General features: G+C 34.8%; 1 protein-coding gene across 9 annotated transcripts in view; it reads left to right on the forward strand.

Annotated features, from left to right (window-relative positions):
- Positions 1–22,787, forward strand: part of SLC4A4 (solute carrier family 4 member 4) — a 357,503-nt gene that overhangs the window by 278,157 nt on the left and 56,559 nt on the right. For all 9 annotated transcript variants that reach the window (XM_039845398.1, XM_039845397.1, XM_039845399.1 and 6 more), the window contains 3 exons: positions 3,142–3,275; positions 9,156–9,427; positions 20,236–20,306. In XM_039845398.1, the coding sequence (XP_039701332.1) occupies positions 3,142–3,275; positions 9,156–9,427; positions 20,236–20,306 (477 nt within the window). The remainder of the gene's footprint in view (positions 1–3,141; positions 3,276–9,155; positions 9,428–20,235; positions 20,307–22,787) is intronic.

Below are 22,787 nucleotides of genomic sequence, written 5' to 3' on the forward strand. Positions count from 1 at the left end.
AAAAATACACACATCCACACATTATTTTCCTTTTTTATATTAGTGAATACAGAATATAATAAATCAGACAAGGAGTTTCTGATAGTTCACCTTATAAATTGCTTTAAATTCTAATTACAGCTAAACTAAAGTTATTCATTGCATGAGATTATTTTTAAAATTTCTGTATTTTCAAGAGTATCAAGTCAAGATGTGGTGAAAATAGTTCTTTTCTCAGAAACACTGGAAACATCTCTAAATTCAAGCAAGTTTCCAGTGCAGTGTATATAATAAATCACCTGTCTCTGTTTCAAAATTGTCAGCAACAGAATGGAAACTCTAGCACTTACTAGAGGATCAAGTACTGAAATAAAAATAATCTGTCTTTTACTGTCACATGGCTTCCATAAATCAAAGCCATTTTCTGGAAAAAATGAGTTGTTATCTTTACTGAATGAACAACAATGACCTTTGATAAATGGAACCTAGGGTGTGATTTGGGCATTTCTTTTTCGACTCCTTTAGCATTTCTGAGTGCCTGCAGAACACATGGAGGTATAGTGTGTGTCATGATGGGAAGAAGAAAACAGGATGATACCGGGAGACCCTGTTTTTGCCCTCACAGACATGAATAGTGATGAAAAATTAAGTAGAGATTCTTAATCTCACATTCCCCCTTTCTTCCTTCATGTTCTCTTTTATACCCAGGCTGTGCTGTATTTTGATCCTGCAGTAGTGATGAAAAATAGGCACTTCATGCTTGATAAAGAATGATGCAGTGTAACTTGCCTCTCACATGTACCCAGAGTGTGGCTTGTCCTGCCACATGGATCATTCTAGTCCTACTATTTCATGTTACACACACTAAAGTAAGTCATGAAAAAAGAAAGATAAATTATAAAGATATGAAAAGCCTAATGTCAATGTACAGGGGATGAAAAACTGCCAAATCCAAGAAAATCTCAGCCAAAGACGTACCTTTTCTCCTTGCTAAGGGCGAGGTAGTGATTGGGCAGGAATCCATACTCCAAAGACTTGTTGTGCCATACCAAATGTGAATTTGTTCATTTAACCCCCTGAATCCCAATATCTTCACCTATTAGAGATCAAGACTAATACTATTTGTTGGACACAAGGGAATCTCTTCTCTATGTAAATGCTGCCTGGTTTTGCTGGCCTTGCTTGTTATTCTGCTTCTTGTCCCTCTGAAAAAGATTGGGGTGGATACTCTGATTATATATGGAATGGCTATTAATCAACAAGATGGCATCCTTCAGCCATGTGGTAGAACTCACATCAATGGAAATAGGGTCCCCTCCTGCTTTACTTCAAACCTAAACTTCTTAGACTAAAGAAGAAATTGTTCTGAATTGTTTCGGAATGTATCTACTCACTGTGTGAGAATAAATCTTATTACTTGTCAGTCTTAAGTCAGTAATAAGAGTCAGCCTTATTACTTGTCAACCTTTGCTTTTTGCCCCATTCCCTCCCCAATCCCATTATTGCATAGGCGAAAGGATTTGTGTCTGTTTTCTGAATTGAACTCTACCCTTAAAAGAGGAGGATGAGCTATTGCTAATGTCATGCTAAGGGGAATATTGCTGGCTCTGAAGCAGCTTAAATATATTTTGAGTAATCATTATAATAAAGGTCTCCTTTTGAGTGCAGATAGCACTTAGTATATCTGTGTTCTGCACATTAATTTAAAAACAATTCTTTATATCATTTCATGCATATGATAAGCGAATGAAAAGTTGCTTGAAGAATATTTTTGGGCAGTGGAAAGAGGTGACTTAATGAGGCTGACAGGTAGTTAGGTGGATTGATTATTGGGAGAAGGGCAGGAAATGACTAAGGGGCATCTCAGATTCCCCAGATATCTATTCTGCTCCAGTCAGAGGGTGATTTAGATTAAGAAGTGGCTTTTTTTATGTAAACTTAAATCTTACTTCTATGAACAGATCATTATTTTTAAGTTGAAGATGGAAATCTTCCAAGTACCATTTTGTTTAGTAAACACATAAAGTTACAGAGATCACATAATTTTCCTGTACTATGTAAATTAATTTACTACTACATATATTTTTTTAATCTTGTAAAGCTGTAGAATGTCTTTATAGACTCATTTGAAAAATGTCTTATCTTGTAGGTTTTTTGGTTCAGATTTATAGCTTTATGTATGAATAAAGTGTCCCTGCCATCGTTTTATATTTAAAAATTATTTCTTGATAAAAGACTATGTTAAGTTTATGAGAGGACTTTCACAAATAAACATGTGCTTTTCTAACTGAGGTTTGAAATGATGAGAAATAAGGAAACAGGCTAGCTTGCCATCATTTGGGGCATGTTTCCCAAATGATGTGATTAAGAAAGCATAATTTTGTAAGTCAATGATGCTTTATTGCTCGTTTTCCTTTGTTTTTGTTTTGTTAAAGGAAAATAATGGGTTGATTTCCAGAGATATAACAACAGGGAGATGTGGCCACAAAGATTAGCTGTTTATGTCCCTGCACATATGTTTCCTCTGAGATAAAGTGAATTGAAGCTCCACATAAGTTAACATTGGACAATAAATATATAATAAGTATATTTTTTGGAATTGATGTTGTGGAGATTGCAAGATGGAGGGCAAATCACTTTTTGGTTCCCATTTGCTCCCCTCTCCACTTGAAAAGCTCTCCTCTTAAAAAATAGTTTTTGTGCAAGGAATGTAGCTACTTATAAGTACCTGCTAGATGCAAGGTGGAATCAGGCTAAAACAAACACTGAAGGTAACCACAAAGAGAAAAACACCATCAGGAGCACTAAATCACTTCTACCTACCTGGTGGGATTATATAATGTGATGTTACGTGCAGAAGCCTCAGTCAATATGTTTAGAGTCACCTTTTGCCTTCCATAATAACCACCAGTCGCTGCAGTTCTCTGGAGCAGTTCAGCCTTTGGGGTAGGGAGGAACAACTGAATCATGTGCATGGTAAAATAAATGGTGATATTCTTATTGGTAAGAATCTTTATTGTTCTTATCTGTTTGGTATATGTGCTGTGGTCCTCATAATAGCATATTCATGTGGCTTAATTTCCCTAGTGACATCACACATGTGAAGAAAAGAGATGTGTTTTTTTTTCTTCTTTTTTAACATCTACGTTTTTTTTCTGTTAGGGTGTGTTGGAGAGCTTCCTGGGCACAGCTGTCTCTGGAGCCATCTTTTGCCTCTTTGCTGGTCAACCACTCACTATTTTGAGCAGCACAGGACCTGTTCTCGTATTTGAGAGGCTTCTATTTAATTTCAGCAAGTATGTATATACATATCTAATTACAAATTAGGATTGTTTAATTGTAGAACATTTATAACCCGGACAGAGCACAGAATAGTAATTTGGTAGATCAGAATATGGGAATTTTAAGATTTGGAGGTTGAAAGGTTTTGAGAGGTTAGGTGGTTAACAGTCATTTTATATTTGATTCAACTGAGGCCCATATGTTGTATTATCTGCTTGCCCTCCCCCATTATTCTCTGCCCCTGTCGTATTGCTTTGTTCCTCAGGGGACTGACCCCTGTGGACACTCAAACTCCTTTGCCCTCTGGCTTTCTGTTGGTTTGGGTGAGTATGGAGCACCAGTAGGATAGGGAGAGAGAGAGGTCAGGGTGTGTGTCACCTTCTACCTCACCATCTCTGCTTTAGCACTGAAGTCTGGCAGTGGCTTGTCCCCTGAGTACAACCCTGTTAGGTTTCTCCTCCACCTTTGCTGTAGCCCTCACCGGTCTCTGATAACTCTATTCCTTCCTTGGCCTTTTCAAACCAAGAGGGAGAAATAGCTTCCTGATGTTTCTAGTACCTGAGTGCCACACCATTCTGTTACTCACACCTATGTAAGTAGCCCATTTATTAAGTTTTCATCAGAAACCCAACTGAGAATGACTTCTTTTCCTGCTATGATCCTGACTGATATACTAGAGAAATGAAATGTCTTCTTCAAGGTCACATGGCTCATTCATGAAAGACACTGGATGCTCCTGTGTCTTTCTAGGGTCCACTGCCCCTAACCTTTATTATAGTATTCTTAACTAAAGATACATTCCAAGACTCAGCTACGTAATAACTAACATCTGTTGAGTGCTGACCATGTACTGAGTATTATCTATGTACATTACATGTACACTCTCATTTAATTCTTATAGCACTCCTATGAAGTAGGGCCCACATCCTGTTTTATAGATGAGAAAGCAGGCGTGGAGTGGGTAAGTGGATTGCTGAAGGTTACATCACCAGTGGTTTGAATGGCTGAGATTTGAAACCCTGCTTTCTGACTCCAGCACCTCTACCTTTGATGGAATCACTAGACACTACTAAGGGGCATGACAATTGTAATATCAGTATTTTATTCTAGAAATTGATGGATTGTTGCAAGGAAGAGAAAATCAAGTTAAGCAAATTATTCAAGTGGCTGTATTAGCACACAAATAGATTCAAAATCAAATTGAGTATTCCGGCCTTTTCCTAATAAATTTAATACCTCTAAGAAAATTGCCTTTACTGGCAATCACAAGCCTTAGACAGATTTCAGAATTTCGTAGATTTTTCTAGTATTCCTAGTTAGAATTTCTATATATTCTTATATTATTATACATTTTTAGGATTTTAATGTTAGAAATGTCATTGCCCACATATTTACCTCATGGACTTAAGTACTCATATAGTAGCCTTTGAAACTGTGTGCCATCAAGAATGATCACAAGGTAGAGGAGTAAGTGAAGATTTAAAACTAGTGTTTTTAAAACTGGGTTGAGAACACGAATGAAGGTCTTCTGAGAATTTAAAGTTCTAAATTTTAAATAATGTTTTGAGTTTTCTGTAGATCATTACTACATATTTCTTCCTCCTTCTTAATCCTCAGAAGGACATTGGAAAGAATTCTGTTCATGTCAGTTCACAGAAAGAGTCAAGCAGTTTTTAATTTTTATCTGTTGACAAAAACATGTGAGACAAGAAAGCCTTTGTGGAAAGATTAAACAAGCATGTATTATATACAGGAACAAACATATGCAACCTTTGCAGAAAGATTTATTGGATGCAATGTGATCAGAGCCTTAAACTACAGAAAATGTTTGCATCCCAGTTTAGTTTAAATATTGTAGGAGAGAGATTATTTCCTTTGACTAAACAAGTTCCTTTCTCACTTTCTCCTCAGTTTCATCATAATTAGTAGCATAAACATAATTCCAAGTGATTCATTTGAAAATAGTTGTAAAGCAACAAAGGTAACATTTGAGAATCCGTGCTTTAAATTCATCACTGAGTAACATGTGGGACTTACATGGTAAACCTTTTGTTTTATTCACATTACTGTATCATTTACTTATATAACAGTAAGTTTAAGTGCTAATATTTTGTCTAGTTGCAGAGTATTTGTGTAGATCACTAATTCCCAAAGTGTGTTTAATCCTGTTAAATGCCCTATGAAAAAAAAAAGCTTCTATGATCCCAATAATTCTGGGAAATGCTGTATATTATCTCTCTCTCTTGGCAATTCACTTTACACTTCAGCTTACTAAGGGATCTGAGAAATCCTTTAGTAAAGAAACTGTGTTACTCTGTCTTGCTCAGATTTTCTCCAACATATTTTACCATTTTTTTGAGAAATAGGTCAATCCTTGTTTTGTAGGTTCAGTGGACTCAAACAGTAACTCTGCATAATCCACAGATCTATCTGATATGGGACACAGGTTTTAATATTTTCCCTGTAAATTGGAGAATCATATAGGAATGTGAATTTTTGCTGTCACCTTTTAAAATTAGTCACAGGATGAAGGAAAGAGTTCACAAGTGTTTTCCTAATTCTGCAGTCTCTTTTGCACTATTTTTACACATTGTATTCCAATAATAGAGAATTAGATTTCTTTTTCTTGAATGAGGAATTTGAAAGAGGTTTGAACTATGTGTTTTAAGCCATGTAGAAACTTCTTAATTAAAGTTGGATTTTAGCCTGTATGATTGTCATTTGGTTATTAGATAATTTCTTCCTTATATTTGAACAATTTACTCAGAGACCTACAAATGATAATTTTCTTCTATTATATTACTGGATTTATTAATTTAGTTTGGGGAGTTTATATGTATTAGTCAGTAGCTGAATATTGATTTCTGCAGCATGTTTCAAATAGGAGTTCTTCAGTTTGTCTGTATCCTTGGTTTCATGCTACTCAGAAACTAACTCAAAATATCTAGGAATACTGAATAGTACTATAAAGACATAAGCTCATTTTCTCCTTCTAATTCACCATAGATTCATGGTCTCTTACTGTCATTTCCTGTTACTTTTTATAACCTAATTGCTGTTTAAACTTGGAATCAAAGTGACTGATAAGTTTTATTGGATGTAACATTGCCATTTTATTGTAGTCGTTAATATTGACCAATTTGTTTTAAAACGTTTCTCATCTCTTATTCCTCTTTGTTCTTGCTGCTGTAAACATATCACTTTCATAATGAAGTGCCATTTGTTTTATTGATTTTATTTGGATTATTCTTATACAACTACTCTAGGGGTATTTAAGTATTATAGAACCGCCAGTTTGGGATATTGTTTAGGTCCTAAGATTTAAGTTTATACATGCATTTTTTTCCTTTGGACTTAAATTGATAATATTCCTAAACATTAGCTAGTTATTTGATTTGTATCTCATCCTGTCCTGTAAACATCAATTCTATAAACAACTGTTAGCATTCTTAAAACAAATCAAGATCACTCTTTCATTTCGTTCGTGAAGCAAAACTAGGTAATTGTTAAATCTTTTAAGAAAAAGTGTTTTGGCTCAGAAGTAATAAAACTATGTTTCTTAAGTCTGACTTTGACACACTTTGACAGTGTAAATGATACCAAATTCCTAGAATTTAGTTTTTTCTATAGTCTATTTATATCACAAAGACACACATAGGATTAAACAGGCGTGCCAGACATAAAGGAAACTGGAAGGGAATGCAAAGGATGTCTTTAGAAAGATTCCAGGAAATATGTGGACCATGACTATCTACCCCAGTGTTAATAATCTCTTGCTTTGACAATGTCATCCAATTTTTATGATTTGGTGAGAAGGGGGAAACAAAGGAAAATGACTTTAAAGCCTACTCTATCATGCACTAAATACAAATAAGATAGGGGAACCATGGTGTAATTTTTAAAAGGATCAGAACAAGAATATGGAGATTTTTTTCTGGTTTAGCTCTGCCATTAAAACCTTGGCACCAGATAAATGACTTAACTACCATTGCCCTTGATGTCATCATCTATAAAATGGGGCTTGTATGACTAACTGGTATCTGTATTAGTCAGGATTCTCCATAGAAACAGAACCAACAGAATGCATATGTACATATATAAAGAAATTTATTATAAGTAATTAGCACATATTATTATAGAAGCTTGCAAGTCCAAAATCTGCAGGGTGAGTCAGCAGGCTGGATACCCAGGAGAGCTAATGTTCCAGTTCAAGTTCACAGCTTACTTGCTATAGGAGGAGAAAGAACCAATGTTATAGATGAAGTCTAAAGGTAGCCTGCTGGGAAATTCTCTTTTGCTTGGAGGAGGCCAGTCTTTTTTGTTCTATTCAGGCCTTTGACTGATGGATGAGGCCCACCCATATTATGGAAAACAATCTGCTTTACTCAAAATCCACCAATTTAAATGTTAATCTCATGTAAAACACCCTTACAGAAACAGAATAAAATTGACCAAATCTCTAGTCACTCCATGGTCCAGACAAGTTGACACATAAAAATAACCATCGCAGTATCTAAGGAAGTTTTAAGTCTAGTATTCTATAAAATTTTTAGTCAGTTATCTTCTGATTACATATGATAGCTCATAGGCCAGTGTCAGTAACTGTTTTAGTAACTGTGTTATTCAAGTCCCAGGCCACAGGCATGCATTAATTAATTCATCTAGCAAGTCTTTATTGGCCACTTTCTATGTGCCAGGCACTGTGCTAGGTAAAAGATTTGAATTTGATTCTGAGAGCAGTAGGAAGCTATCAAAAGCTTTTGGGGGTATCCAATTTACATTTTAAAAGATCATTTTACCATAATGTGGAAAATTGCTTTGAGCAGGGCAAGCATGTATATGCGTAAGGAAGGATATCAGTAAGGAAGTTCTTATAATAATCAGGCAATGACTTCTTGTTGGCGCAGACTGGGTTGGTGGTGGTGAAGGTGTTGATATGGTGTCTTTGGGAAACTATTAAAATATATCACTGACTGATATCAGAAATTCATTGTTTAAAAGCAAGGCTATAGATCTTCAATACTATGGAATCACAGACAGAGAAAAGGTGGTCACCAGGTACTTCTTCACACATCGCTTTAGCAGCAGGGTATCATGTTGGTGAGTAAGTGTCATGAGAAGTGGTAGTGTATGGTTGTAGCATGGCAAGACAGCCTTTCCTGATCTGATGACAGCCCGTGTCTCTTATCGCATCTCCTCATGTTGATGGCACTCTGTGAGCATTACACAAGGTCTCTTGCCTCATGCCTTTTGAAGTACGCTTTCAACTCTTCCTGGCATGACTCTCCCTGTTCTTTCTGGAAAATTCCTACTTAAATACCTTGAGTTTTTCCTGCACCTTTATTTGTCCCCTAGCCAGAATTAGTTACTTCTGTGACACTGTGTGAACCTTTAGATATCACTTAATATTTTATAGTGTGATTATGTTTATCAGTTTTCTTCCTCGGTAGACTGTGATGACTTGGGGACAGAAACATATTTATCTTACTGTCTTTATTAACTAGTAAAGCTCGCAAACATGTATTGGTGCATACTGGGTACCAGTGTTAGGCTTCCAAATTGTTTGCTTTGTAAACTCCATGAAGGCAGGGACCACATTTTTTGAATGAGAAAATGAGTTACTTACATACAAATGGTATGACTACTTTTAATGGACTTTTCTCAAATTTCCAGAATTATTTCTTTGTGGTATTATAACAATATTTATTACTAGACTAAATTCTTAAATTTAATGTTTTGGGATATGAAATCAAGAATGAGCTTTTCATCTAGTGGCTAAAAGTGATCTTATGTTTTTAGCAATATTTCTGCAGACATTTGGTAATTTTATATCTTTTTGTGTGTGTGTGTGTATTCAGTGGAGAAAGAGTCTAAACTTTCTTTCTTCTTTTCAGGGACCATAATTTTGACTATTTGGAGTTTCGCCTTTGGATTGGCCTATGGTCAGCCTTCCTGTGTCTCATTTTGGTAGCTACTGATGCCAGCTTCTTGGTTCAGTACTTCACTCGCTTCACTGAGGAGGGCTTCTCTTCTCTGATTAGCTTCATTTTTATCTATGATGCTTTCAAGAAGATGATCAAGTTAGCCGATTACTACCCCATCAACTCCAACTTCAAAGTGGGCTACAACACTCACTTTTCCTGTGCCTGTATGCCTCCCGGCCCAGGTGAGGACATCATGCTTAGTGTTTGTGCTTGCCCTGTGTGTGAAGGTGTGGTCTTCATGCATGACAACATTCAACATGGTATCGTGACCCTCAGAAAACGGTTTTATCTTATCTCCCCTGAGAAACCATCCTGCCAAATTTAAAGTCACATTGCCTGAAGTATCTTAGTCATGAGATTTAATTAGGAAGTGAAACCAGGAGCTCTAAAATATGAGCATAATTAGCTCAATACTTAAACTCAAACTGCAGTAGTTAAAAGGAAATTGTGTGTATATTATCCTTGATCTTACGTGCTAGGTGAGGAAACCAGGTTAACAGATATAAAGATTAAGAGATATAGACAGATAGATTAATAGATATAAAGACCAGATAAATCTAGTCCTCTGAACTTCTATCCCATATTTCACTGCTTTCCTATTGCTACAAGAATCTCTTTCTTTAAGTAAACTCTAAATAGATTATTTTAAGCTTATGGAGGAAACAAAGGAGATACTAATTCACTTTGTATGATTTGAAACATGAAATTAAAAAATTCAGACTTGAGTCACCTAATGATAAAGTAGAGCCTTAATGTTCATCTCTGTTAAACAAAAAAAGAAAGAAAAGGAAAGGAAAAAGAAGAAAGAAAAGAAAGAAAATAAGAAATGTTATATTTTCAGAGGAGATTTATACTCTAGAGTCAGGAAAAACATAAAAGTAAAAGTAATTTCTGGGTAAGTAATATGATTTCATACATTTTAGCACTTTAACATCCATCTCACCAAACCCGAGAACTTTTTCACAAAAAAATGTTCAACCTGGTCTTTGGAAATTTTTCTTTTAGTAATTCATCATCCTTTTATAATATGGAAGACATCTGAAAAAAGGATTCACTTTAAGGAGAGTTGCTTTACGTCTGTTCTAGATAGTTAAATGGTAATAGTGCCAGTGATCCCAAGTTAAGCAATTAGCTACAGGCTGATGCCCCTTAAAACAAAAATTAATATACAATTCATGCTTTTTTGACTAAGGTCTTATAGCACCAGAAGTAAAGCAGTGTTCTGAGGACTGTGTAAACCTGGGCATAAATGTGGGGCACGTTCATGCAACATCCACTTTTACTTATAGAGTCTGAGGAAAAACCGCTTACTATTTACAGGAAAACAAACATGGTTATATTAGACTAGAATGCAAAATTCTTATGAATTTAAAAACTAAACAAGATGTTACAAAGAATTTTGATGCTTGTGGCAGGCTGTGTCAGATTACTCCTAGATATTCGAGTTGTATCTTCATTCTTCTCTGCCACTTTGGTGGAGAAGTCTTGGAGGACTGATATGCATCTTGAGAGGTGAGAGAAAAGAGAACAGTATCTCCCTAAAAATGAGTGGATCAGTAACACTGATGAGAAGATGGGACATTGTTGGGCTTTACACTCATGGATTATTTTTGTCTTGTTGAAGGAAAATCAACACACATTAAAAGAAAACCCATGCTTAAAAGCAGAGCAGAGAGAGTACAAAGTGGAAATATAAAAATTCAGGAGAACATGAATGACATGTAGTTATAAAAGCCTATTATTATTAAGATGTATACTGATTGGAAATATTTTATAACTTAAAAAGTGCTTGGAAAAGAGTAAGTACTCAATACAGGAGATGTCATTATTATAGTCAATTAAATATGCTCCCTGGAGAAACACAGATGTTACCATTACACAACTGTGTAGAGCTTTTCCTAAGAGAGAAGTGGCTAAAACCCCTTGTAACCATCCATCCTGGACTTTCAGGGGAAGTCCAGACTGAACACATTCGAAATATTGGATTACATACATACAGTAGGTCCTTGAGTAACATTGTTTTGTTCAATGTTGTTTTGTTATAACATTGATGATATGATGTAGAAACTTAATCTTGTTCATATAAGTTAGCCTATGGTAAAATTGCCTTCATCATACATCATTTTGCCTAAAGTCACAGAACCTATCAATGACATCGAGGACTGACTATATTTAATTGTGGGATTTTGAACTGTTCTGTTTCATTTATTTCTACCTATCTATACGTATGTATGTATTTTTGGAAAAGTATGTAAGCTGACTTCTCAGGCAAGTCTAGTAATCATACACTAAGATTTTCTAAAAGAAAAAAAATACTACTTAGCTATTTTGAGGTTTGAGGTGTTCATAAAGGCAAATGAAGACTTTGTCAGCACACCTGTCACAAAAATGATCTACCTCTTGTCAGCTCCATACCTACCTGAGGCTGATGGAAACTTGCATCCATTGTTTTAATTGGATACTGGCTGAAAAGGTAATGTGAGATCCAGGAAGACATATCTGAATGTGTTTTAATTGTGAAAAATTTAACAAAGATTTTACATGTAATTTTCATTCCAAAAAGATTATTTATTTTCTTGAAAAAGCGATATTGAGGGTTGAAATGATTTTATGTTTGGGATGGCAAGTGTTGGCTAAAGTGGTGACTGTGTTTTATTTGACCTGTTTTCTCCCAATTGTGTTAAAGCAAATCCTAAATAGCTAGAGGTCTTGAGAGGACTCTGACAATTCCTTCTACCTCTAGGTGGTACCAGTAAAGCAATACTGCAGGGTTTCAAAGTCAGGAAATCGTATTCCAGTCCCAGCTTGGCTAATGCCCAATGTGTGACTTTGGACAAGTTCCTTTTCCCAAGGTAGCTTAGACCTACCAAATCATCTGTAAAATGGGGTTAAAATAGTACCTATCTAATAGAATTGTTTTGAAAGGAAAAAAATGAGGTGTTATAGACAAAGTACTTAGGATACTTTCAAATATATAATAAATAATTAAATGTTAACTTCTATTATTATTGCTGTTATTATTCATTAACATTTAAAGTTTGTAAGTAGCCTTTAAGTATGAACAATAGAGTAAACAATTCAGTCTTCATCATTCTCCCTTCTGAGCACACATCGTTGGGCAATTGGCCCATTCTGCAATAAGACTGTAGATTGCACCCTGTATTTTTAGAGTCATCCAGATGAATTGCACTTATGAAAGATATGTTCATGAATGTGAGGATTATATAAACCTATAGAGACAAATTCTAGTTTGGAAAAAGGCAAATGGATATTTGCTATTTCATGACAAGCCGTGTTTTACAAAATCCCTTAAGATTAATGATGATGTATTTTTCTCATAACCTTAATACTTTTTGATAGCAAACTGCATAGATCCACCAAAAATTTAGTACTTCGTGATAGCAAACTGAAAAATGATGTTGAGAGAATAATACAGTTACATGTACAGCTAGAGTAAGTATTCTAAAAACAACAAAAGACTGGCCTTTCATCACAACATGCACTCCTAGTAAAAGAATTCAATCAATGAATCAATAATATTTAAACTGGCGGATGACTTGTTTTTCAACACTGAGCAGTATGTAACGAAGAACCAGCAACTGCACAGACGTAGTTGTGATCCTGCAAACTGAGAAATGATTTTATAGGAAAGGAAATTATACTTAGCCACCAAGAGAACTCTGTTCACTGCCACAATAATGTTGTGATTGATTTGTGTGTGTGTATGCTTTGTGAGGACTTTTTTTCCTTTCTTCCTTCTTGATCTGTCTTGTTCTCATTTGCTTCCCTAAAACTCTATCACATCCTGAGTTACCTTTTCTTAATGCATCCTTTTCTCCCTTCTGCTCAACCTATGTATTGCTAGATAATCTAGGCCATTTACTGAAGAACTAAGGAAACTCAATTGCAAGTGCTAAAAGGAAAATTGGCCATGAAGTTTGACCTGTCAGTCAGGTGGCTACATGGTTTTTGTGTTAAAATTTCCATTTCTCAAAAATGAGATAGCTGTTTCTTAATGTATAGGCAATTGCACTGTTTAAGGTTGTCTTGATGGTTATATAGCAGAGGTATATAAGAAAGATGATTCAGTTCAAAAGCCAAAAGAGAAAACTGGAAGATATCCAATTGAAGAACAAGTCACAGTATCTCATTTCATCATCAACACCCCAGTTTAGAAAATTGCTAGTGTGGTAAAGTGTAAACAATATATTCTTTGAAGTAAAGGAAACTGGGTTTGACTAACTCTAACTAGCCATGTGACCCTGGGCTAGGATAATTACCTAATCTCTTTGTTTCATAATCTGTGAGCTGGGTTAGTAATTGTACTTACTCTTAGAGGTTACTGTAAAGATTAAATGAAATGCTATATGTAAAATTGTTTGGCACCTAATAGATACTACATAAAAATTTGTTCTTTTTTTTCCCCATTTCTCATTGTCCCACAAAAGATGCCCCAGCCAGTTTAACCTTCTAGTTGTATTCATTTAAAAAGTTTCAAACATTTTATTTTCCATGAAATTTTTCTAGAGAAAGATACTAACTAGTTTTCTACTGGAAGCCTACAAAAAAATTAACAGCTAATATGCTGCTGTAGATAAATGTGAAATATAAAGCCATATTTAAAGAAAATGATGGTAAGGAGTTCAGTGCATTATATTTAGATAGTTTAATACTATTCCATTGAATTCGAAGACTGTAAAAGTGTTGTACATCATATATAGCCATGTAAAAGAAGACTTTAAAGTCCTAGAGATAAGATGTTCAGTTCTTTTAAGAGGAATCTAATTCATTCAAAAACATAAATGCCAGAATTTTATAAATAGAGAATTCCTTTCTTCTTCCCACATCTTTAACAAAAATTTATTGAGGATATATTTCATTGTTTTTTAAGAATTATGCTACTTGAGATAAAGTAGAATGCACCACACACACACACACACACACACACACATACACACCCCTCACTTACATACACACATTGCTTATTATAAAATAGTTGTTTTTTAAATAGTGTTAGTCACTTTTTGAACAAGGTCAGATTTTCATTTGACCCAAACTTTAGAGATAAATTTCTACTCTAGTACCTGTGTTCATTTGCCTGTGTCAAGGTTGCAATGACTGTACACTTAAGGCTATGTTAGATTTTAGAAAGGGTCAAAGTAAATATTCTGACTAGATGTTGGTTTTTTATCTGGAGGGGAAAGAAGCCTTGCTAAAAATGATAAACAAATTAGAAAAGCAAGAAAAATCACCTTAAGGGGGCAGACACTAAGATTTGTTGTTAACGGAAGGGATATATTTTATTGATTCATCGTTGACTATTCCAGGGAGAACATGCTCAATAATGGATGAATGATTAAGAGGAGTAAAGCCTTTCTCAGCACTGAGTCTGTCACTGTCTATAGTATCTTTAAGTAATAGACGGCCTTTTCCCTAGTGTGAACCTGTAAGACCAACTCAGGTGAATGGGAGTAGCCACAATTTCCATTTCCATACCTTTGTTTTATTCATAGCATGAGGAGGCTTCCAGATGATCTAAAATGGTTGTCGCTAGAATGTAATTTCATTACTATTTCTTTCTATGTAATTTTTTTATTATCTTAATAAATACTATCCACCAATACATTATAACCATTAAAAAGAACTGCTGGATCATGGTTCCTGTGGTCCCATAGTATAGTCAATATGTGTTTCATAATTAGAAAGCCCATTAAAAGAAAATTAGAAAATAAAAGGTAGTCCTAATTTATCTTTCATGACCGGCATCATTTTCTGTGCATTTTTTTTTTTTATTATGTGTCATTCCCTCCTTAGATTATTAAGTAGGTTTAAATCATAGACTAATGGTTAAACAGGAAGTACAAGGCCCTCTGGTATAGCATTACTTCGGCTTGCATTTGCAAAGATACTTTACTAACACAGATGACATTTTATCATTCATGGTAATATGGTATTTTGAAAAAACTGTTGATATTTGAAGGACCCATCAGTTTCCCAGTTCTCCTAGTATTTCTTTCTCTACATTGTGATGTGGTAGTTTTAACCTATATTTTAGCAATTTTTATATAATTCTTGCAAGAACCAGAAAAGGAGAAGCAATGAATTTGGATAATTACCAAACCTGGAACTTCTCTAGCTTTGAGTTTGTATGAAACACGGATTTTGAAAACAGACCACAGAATAATGTCTTTATACATCCTAAATGTAAGGATGAGTGAGTATGAAAGAGAAAATTTTGTGAAGATAGTGGCTAAATATGTCTAGCTTAATACTGGATAGTAGCTCAGCTCTTTGACTTCCAGTGCAGTATCATAGGTGAACATGTAAAAAGTACCCATGGATCGAAGAGTGTCATAACTTGAACTTACCTAGTTATAATGAAAATCTCAAGTATCAACTTGAGATTTGATAAAAATACTTAGGAAAACCAAAAGGATAATAACAAGAAAAAGTGAAGAAAAACTTTCTAATAATTTTGTGTTAAGACTAAAGACTTAGATAGTGGCAGGTAATTTCTCTAAGAGCTATTTCTCCCAAAGTTTTCCTCATTCACCTTATTGTCCCTACAAAAGCCTTTTTGGCTTTTATTGATCTAGAGCTTTAAAGCATAAATATTTGACTTTATCAAGAGATACCTGTGTGCTCAAGTTTTCCAGGACCCTTAAATAAATCTGACAAGACCATGTAGGCAAGAAGCTTATTCAGTTTTATCTATTTTCAATCCATATCTATTTTCCAGTACTCGATTTCCTCAAGAGGTTGCTTAAATAGAAAGGAATAAAATATTAAAGTTTTATTATCATGAAGAATACTCTTAAATTTATTGCAATTCAGAGCAGGTTAATCATTTCCACATTATTGTAACCTATGTTGAGAATGTAGATTCAGATTTGGCTAGCATTTATTAAGCACCATCTAAGTGCCAGACATTTTACTAAACTACATTTTATTAAACTACATTTTAATATTATATATGTTTTTAACCATCACATAAACATTGTGAGGTAGCTGACATTCTTCCCTGCTTTCTCCAGGTCATAAAGCTAGTAATAATCTTAGCTATCATTTATTTAGCTATCTGGTACTCGACACTGCTAACAGTTTTGCCTACATTATTCTATTTAATCTACACAGTAACCTTTTGAGGTGGATAGTTTCAAATCCAGTTTCACAAATGAGGGACTTGTAGTCGAGAGGAGTGAGGTAACTTCCCCAAGATTGTGTGGTGAGGGTGTCTGGGGACACTGTGCTCCAGAAGGCAGTGGAGTCAGAATTCCAGCCCAGTTCTCCTAGTATTCCTTTCTCTACATTGTGATGTGGTAGTGCATCAAAGCAAATGGATCTGCCTCAGTGGCTCGTCGTTGCTCATACTTGACTTCATGGCCTCAAGTGAGTTTTTGTGTGAATTCCTGATGACATATTTTCTGCTAATGTGTAAAGCACAGGAGTCATGGGGTAGTTCCTGGAGCCAGGTAACCAGGATAAAGAAGGACAACCTTAAACAGTGCAATTGATATTCCCTTTGCAGGAAGGAACAATGACATGTGGATGTATCTGCTTATAGCTCCTGCAGCCTGTTCCTTTCTCTAGATCTCTCATTAAACATAAAGAAGGAAAAGCCAGCTAAAGATGGAAAACTCACTTACACACTTTAAATGTCTGTTACTGACAGTGTTCATCCTCCTATTCCAGAGGATCAGCTAGAATTCGATACATGGGAAGGAGGATCAAGAAGTGAAAATCCAAGTAACATAAAACGATCAACCTGTGGAAACTTGCTGAAACCAAGTATGGGACACAGACTGTCCCAGTAACAATTGGCTAATTCTAAATGATCCAGACTCTTACGGCAAAGAGTTTCTTTGCTTCATAAGCCCTGGTACTAAGCAAATAGTGAAGACAGACAGAGTGCAGTGCGTTTTGACTTTTTCGTTTGACCTTTCCAGAATCCTAATTAAGGATATTGCAAATTCTATATAAATAGATCATTCTACAATTGGTTGCCAAAATATTTGCATTGTATGTGTCTGGATCCAAATAATGACCAATGGCCCTTGTAGACGAAGCTCCCAATTAGAATTAATCATTTTCTCTTCTGTGAACTTAAAGAAATTAACTTTTAATCTTATTTATGGACTCTACTATATGTTGCCAATATATATTTATGGAAGTGCTTGTTGATATATTTATTTTTAAGTCTTTCTTTTAAAGCAGCTGCTTAATAAAATAAGTATGTTTATACTTTTTTACTGTCCTTTTGATACTGGTCTTTTAGGATTTTGAGAACCATTTTGCTTTAGTAGCTTGTCCCAGAGGAAAACTGAAAAGATAAAAGGAATTTTATGAGCTGGGCTGATGTGTATCCAAACTTGAGTGCAGTTACTAGAAGTTCAGATTGTAATCCTATTTTAGTTCACCCATGGTCTTTATTATCTGTCATTCATTTCACAAAGAAGGAGCCTGGATTATCTTTCCCTTTCACTCCTTACTCCTTGTTTTTGTGCAGAAAAGTATGCCACAAAAAGACCATCACTGTTATGTTACAGGAAGCTCACAAAATTGCATTAAGAATCTAGCTCAGGAAGAGCAGTTTCCCAGACACCATCTAAATAGTAACTGTGATTTCACATATGCTGTTTTCCTTCAAACACTTGGACAGGTCAGACATTTCAGCTCATGGTCAAGATTCACGTCATCTGACATTGGCAACTACTATCTCACTTTGAATTCTTTGGCCACGTAAATCATCTTGATTTTGATAATTAGAAAAGCTGGGTAGAAAAAGAAGGAAGGTTGAACAAGGTTTTCGGACCAACTCTACTTCTGATTGACTCTGTAATCTGAGCAAGAAATCTAGCATAGTCAAAGAATCCCATCCAACATAAAAGGGTATAAAAATATACCTGTTATGTGGTCTTGTATGTTTGTAAGTGAAGAAATGAAATAATGTAAGAAAATGTACTTTAAGCTTTTTAGAACAAAATGGTATTTAAAATCTAGGTTTTGTTAATAATAATTTAGTAATATGTTCTTCCTTTTGGGAATGAATTCGTATTTGGTTTTACTGTTTGGGCTAAGCATCCTTTAGCCTATTTTGATCCTTTCTGTGACCTGTAATGAAACAGAGAGTACAAGCAAACACACAGTTTACATGTGTACTTGTTTTATAGAGGAAGTGGGGAAGCCCCAGCAGCAGCTTGCTTTAGGTTAAAAGTTTAACAATTCCAGAACTTTCAAAGATCAGAATGGATTCCAAAATTGAGAAAAATTAGAACTCAAGCTAAATATTTTCTCCTCTTTTATTTGCTTTTCTTATTTCATTTCATTTGCCTTTATCTGCTCTCATTTATTTGTAGTCATTAAATGGCCCCTTCCTATCTTCTTTTATTGACAGTAAACAAATACTTTTTTTCAGCTTTATTGAAGTGTAATTGGCAATTAAAATTTTAATATATTTAGAGTGTACAACGCTATGGTTTCATATATGTATACATTGTGAAAGGATTCCCAAGTTAACACATTCATAACCTCACATATTTATTTTACTTGGTGAGACCACTTATATTCTACTCTCAGCAAATTTTAATTATACAATACAGCATTATCAACAATAGTCACCATGTTTTGTATTAGATCCTCAGACCTTATCCATCTTAGAGCTGAAAATTTGTATCCTTTTTCCAATCTCTCTTTATTTTCTCCACTCTTAGCCCCTTGCAACCACCATTCTACTCTGTTTCCTTTTTTTTTAAAAAATTTTAGATTCTGCCTATAGGTGATACCCCGCAGTATTTGTCTTTCTCTGTCTGGCTTATTTCACTTAGCATAATGTGCTCCAGGTTCATCTACTTTGTCTCAAATGGCAGGATTTCCTTCTTTTTAAAGATTAAGTAATAAACAAATATTTTTGAGTTCCTGTTAGTTAAGTGCCAGCCTGGGCAAATTCTGGGGCAAAGCAATGAATAAGACATATCCCTTCTATTTTTCCCTCATGGATTTTACATTCTAAATTTCAACAGTCACATAAACTTACCTATTTCTCCTTAAAAATTTTTGTAGGTAAGACCTGAATCATAGCAAACTAAAAGGACAGGCTTGAAGCTTGGTGCTCGGGGACCAAACAATAATTAAAAATTTAGATGTTAAAAAAACTTGTGGTCCTTGAAGACAGAAATCTAATGTGTTAATTCACAATATTTCCATAAATTAAGGATATTCTCTGAGTAACAATTTTTTTTATAATACATAAAGCTTCACATAATACAAAAATGGCTCATCTGATAAAGAAAAATAGTTTAATTATGGTATGCTTTTTAAATACTATGTTTTATTTTTAGACTCATAAATAGAAAAACAATGGAATATTTCCAACAAGAGGGATGGTTTAATAAATAAATTAGGTTCTTTTGTAAGTGACATTTTAAATCTACAAATGATGCCAAATTATATAAAAAATAATTTTAAAAATTAGAATAAATATTCATCTCAATTATATTTATATAATTTATGTTCTTTTTGTTTTCACACATTTTACAAAGATATACTTTTTTGTATGCGGTCCAAATTTCTGAAAATTTCAAAATCAGTTATTTATTAATTAGAAAAACTCCAATTTGTGAGATTTGACTCTACATGAAGCTAATCATCAACTTACTCACTATTAACAGCTATTTTTTCCATGAGACGAAATATATTGAGTGCCTTTAGTAATAGAGGTTTTTTTTAAAAAAAAACAAACAAACCCTGAAACAAATAAATTTTATACCATCTCATTAAATATTTGCCATTGTTTCTTGTCAAATTAGAGCACAACAGATGTGTCCAAATTTTTGGTTATTTTATCTGCATGAAAGGTAGCTACAGTTATAATATAAAAAAATTCACTGTCACCTACGTTGTTCAAAGACATTTTTAATGCCTAACCCTGCTTTTTAGATTAGTAATTGTTCATTTGGTTATTGTTTTTCTAAAAATTGTCTTTTTCTTATAGTTAATATCTCGGTATCTAATGACACTACATTGGCTCCAGAGGATTTGCCAACTATGTCTTCTACTGACATGGTAAGTGACTTAATGTGTCAAACCCCTTGCATATTTGCATATTGTATACTCTAATTATTATATTCACGTGATGTCTCCTATCATTCAGCAATCTTAGCATGAAAACGTATTTAATAATCAGTGATAGTAGAAGGACAGAAAAAACACTTTCCTCAAGTCGACTTTCTTTTTTTTAAATTGAAGTGAATATTTACTTCTACCACAGGATTTTTAAACCTTCTTAGGAATTTAACTACTATGTCCCATTCATTGTCACCTTGAAATATTTTCACTAGGGAAAGTGAGGGAAGTCAAGAAATGAGAGCATGGTGTTCTCTTCGTTTCTAGTATGATTAAGAATTCTTCTGGCTACCAAATGGTGCTGTTTTCTCTTTACTAAGGTTGATTGTAGAAGGACATTTCCCCTGTCACTTAGAAAAGACTGTGCCTCTGTCACATGATATCCTTTCCCATGGCTTGTAACCAAGGATCTTTAAGAGACTGGAACTAAGCTTTAAAAATGAGCTCTTTTGCATGGAAGGTCACACATTGGAAGGAGACTTTTGTGTTAGAGAGAAAGGGGAAAGTGCTGTTTCAGACTTCCAATTGTGTTCCTTCTTCACTGGATATGGACTCTTACCAAAGAATATCAGTCTCTCAGTTACAAAGACAGAAACTGTAACACTTTATACTAATAGAGTGCCCATCTCTCAGGAGACCAGAACACTTCTGCAGATATTATATAATGAGCGCCCACAACATCCCTTCAGAGACGATGTTTTGTGTCTTCGCTGGACAACTCTCGCTTGACCCTATTTCTCTCTTGTTTTCATATTCTGTGTTTCTCTTGACTTTTTAAAGTTTTCTCTGACTTTCTCCAAACTTTGCCTCTTTATTTCTTTCATGTCTGAGCATGCATGTGTGTGTATGTAAGACAGTATGTATATATCTTTTAAAAGCAATATATAGAAAGGAGTTCAGTTTTCAATCTTTGAGCCAGTCAACTTATTGCTTGAAAGGATTTGATTAAAATACAGAGAAAACTAGATTCTTCTAGACTTTAAGGAACTTTAATTAAAATCTAATTAAAAATTTAAAAATATATGTAATTAAAACCATAAATTAATTTGCAATAAAAATTAATAAAACACTTCCAACTGACTTAAAAAGAGATTATTCCTAACTTAATTCTTTTTAAGTAGATAATCAAGGAAAGCTTTAAAATTAATGAATTTTTAAGCCTTGTCTTTGGGCAAGTCCTGGAGAGACTCCAATAATTAATATATAGTAATTATAGTAAGATGCCAGTATAAGATTCAGGGAAAACAAATGGAAATTGTGGCAGACTTCCGATACGACTATGATAGAGGCTGTAAAGGCACAATACTGATGATAACTTAACTGCCATTTATAGAGTATCTACTAGAAACCAGGTGTTTTGTACATATTATAATCATTATGAACCTTAAGTATTATAATCATTAACAGAAAATACCAGGCATAATTATCTCCATTTTATAGATGAGAGAAACTGAAGTTGCAGATGGTAAGGAACCTTCCTTGCTCTAGGTCACATAGCCATAAATTAGTAGAATAAAGATTTGAACTGAAGTCTGGTTACTTCCAGGACTTGTAATGGCAGTACACCATGATGCTTAAATGTCTGCAAATTGAAAAGCTTACCCTTTCAATTCTTTTGAATGCTCTATGCTCCAGGGCAACATCCTCCTCATGTATCAATTGCATGCCTTAATTAAAATGTTAAGTTGCTATGTTTAGTACCTCTAGAGAAAGAAATTAGGGGAAAAAATATGCATATGTGTATATATAATTATGAACTATAAAGGTCAAATTAATGGATAGGCAGGACTTAGCATAGTGACTGGCACATACTTATCTCTCAATCAATGTTAAGTATTGTTATTATTCTATTTAGATATTATCATTTCAGTGAGCCATGCTACCTCCGTAACTCAGGTTCGTGGAGAGAAGAAATTGGAAACCGCTGCCTCTGACAGGCTACTGAGACCTCTGTCTGCCCAGCTATGGTACTGGGTACTATGCAGAATCTTTCCTAGGACATGCAGTCATCCTCATTTAACTTTCTTCTTTTCATTTAAACCATAGTTAGATCACAAAAGATGTTGCAGAAATGATATGCCGCCCCTGGGCATTGGCGAGACTCCCTTTCACAGAGCCCTGAGAACATAGAGCCCTGTCAGAGGAAGGAGGGCTTTTTCCCTTCAGCTTCCTCAGCATGAAGACAAGTTTTTTTCTTCCTAGTGGTAGGGGTATGTTTTCAGGGAGAAAGAGCAGGAAAATGAGGGCATTAGAACAGGGGCCCCCAAACCCCAGGCTGAGGACCGGTACTGGTCTGTGGCCTGTTAGGAACCAGGCTGCACAGCAGGAGGTGAGTGGCTGGTGAGCCAGCAGAGCTTCATCTGCATTTGCAGCTGCTCCCCAGCACTAGCATCACCGCCTCAGCTCCACCTCAGATCATCA

The sequence above is a fragment of the Pteropus medius genome, unplaced genomic scaffold (assembly GCF_902729225.1).
Source record: "Pteropus medius unplaced genomic scaffold, Ma_sr-lr_union100, whole genome shotgun sequence".
NCBI lineage: Eukaryota > Metazoa > Chordata > Mammalia > Chiroptera > Pteropodidae > Pteropus > Pteropus medius.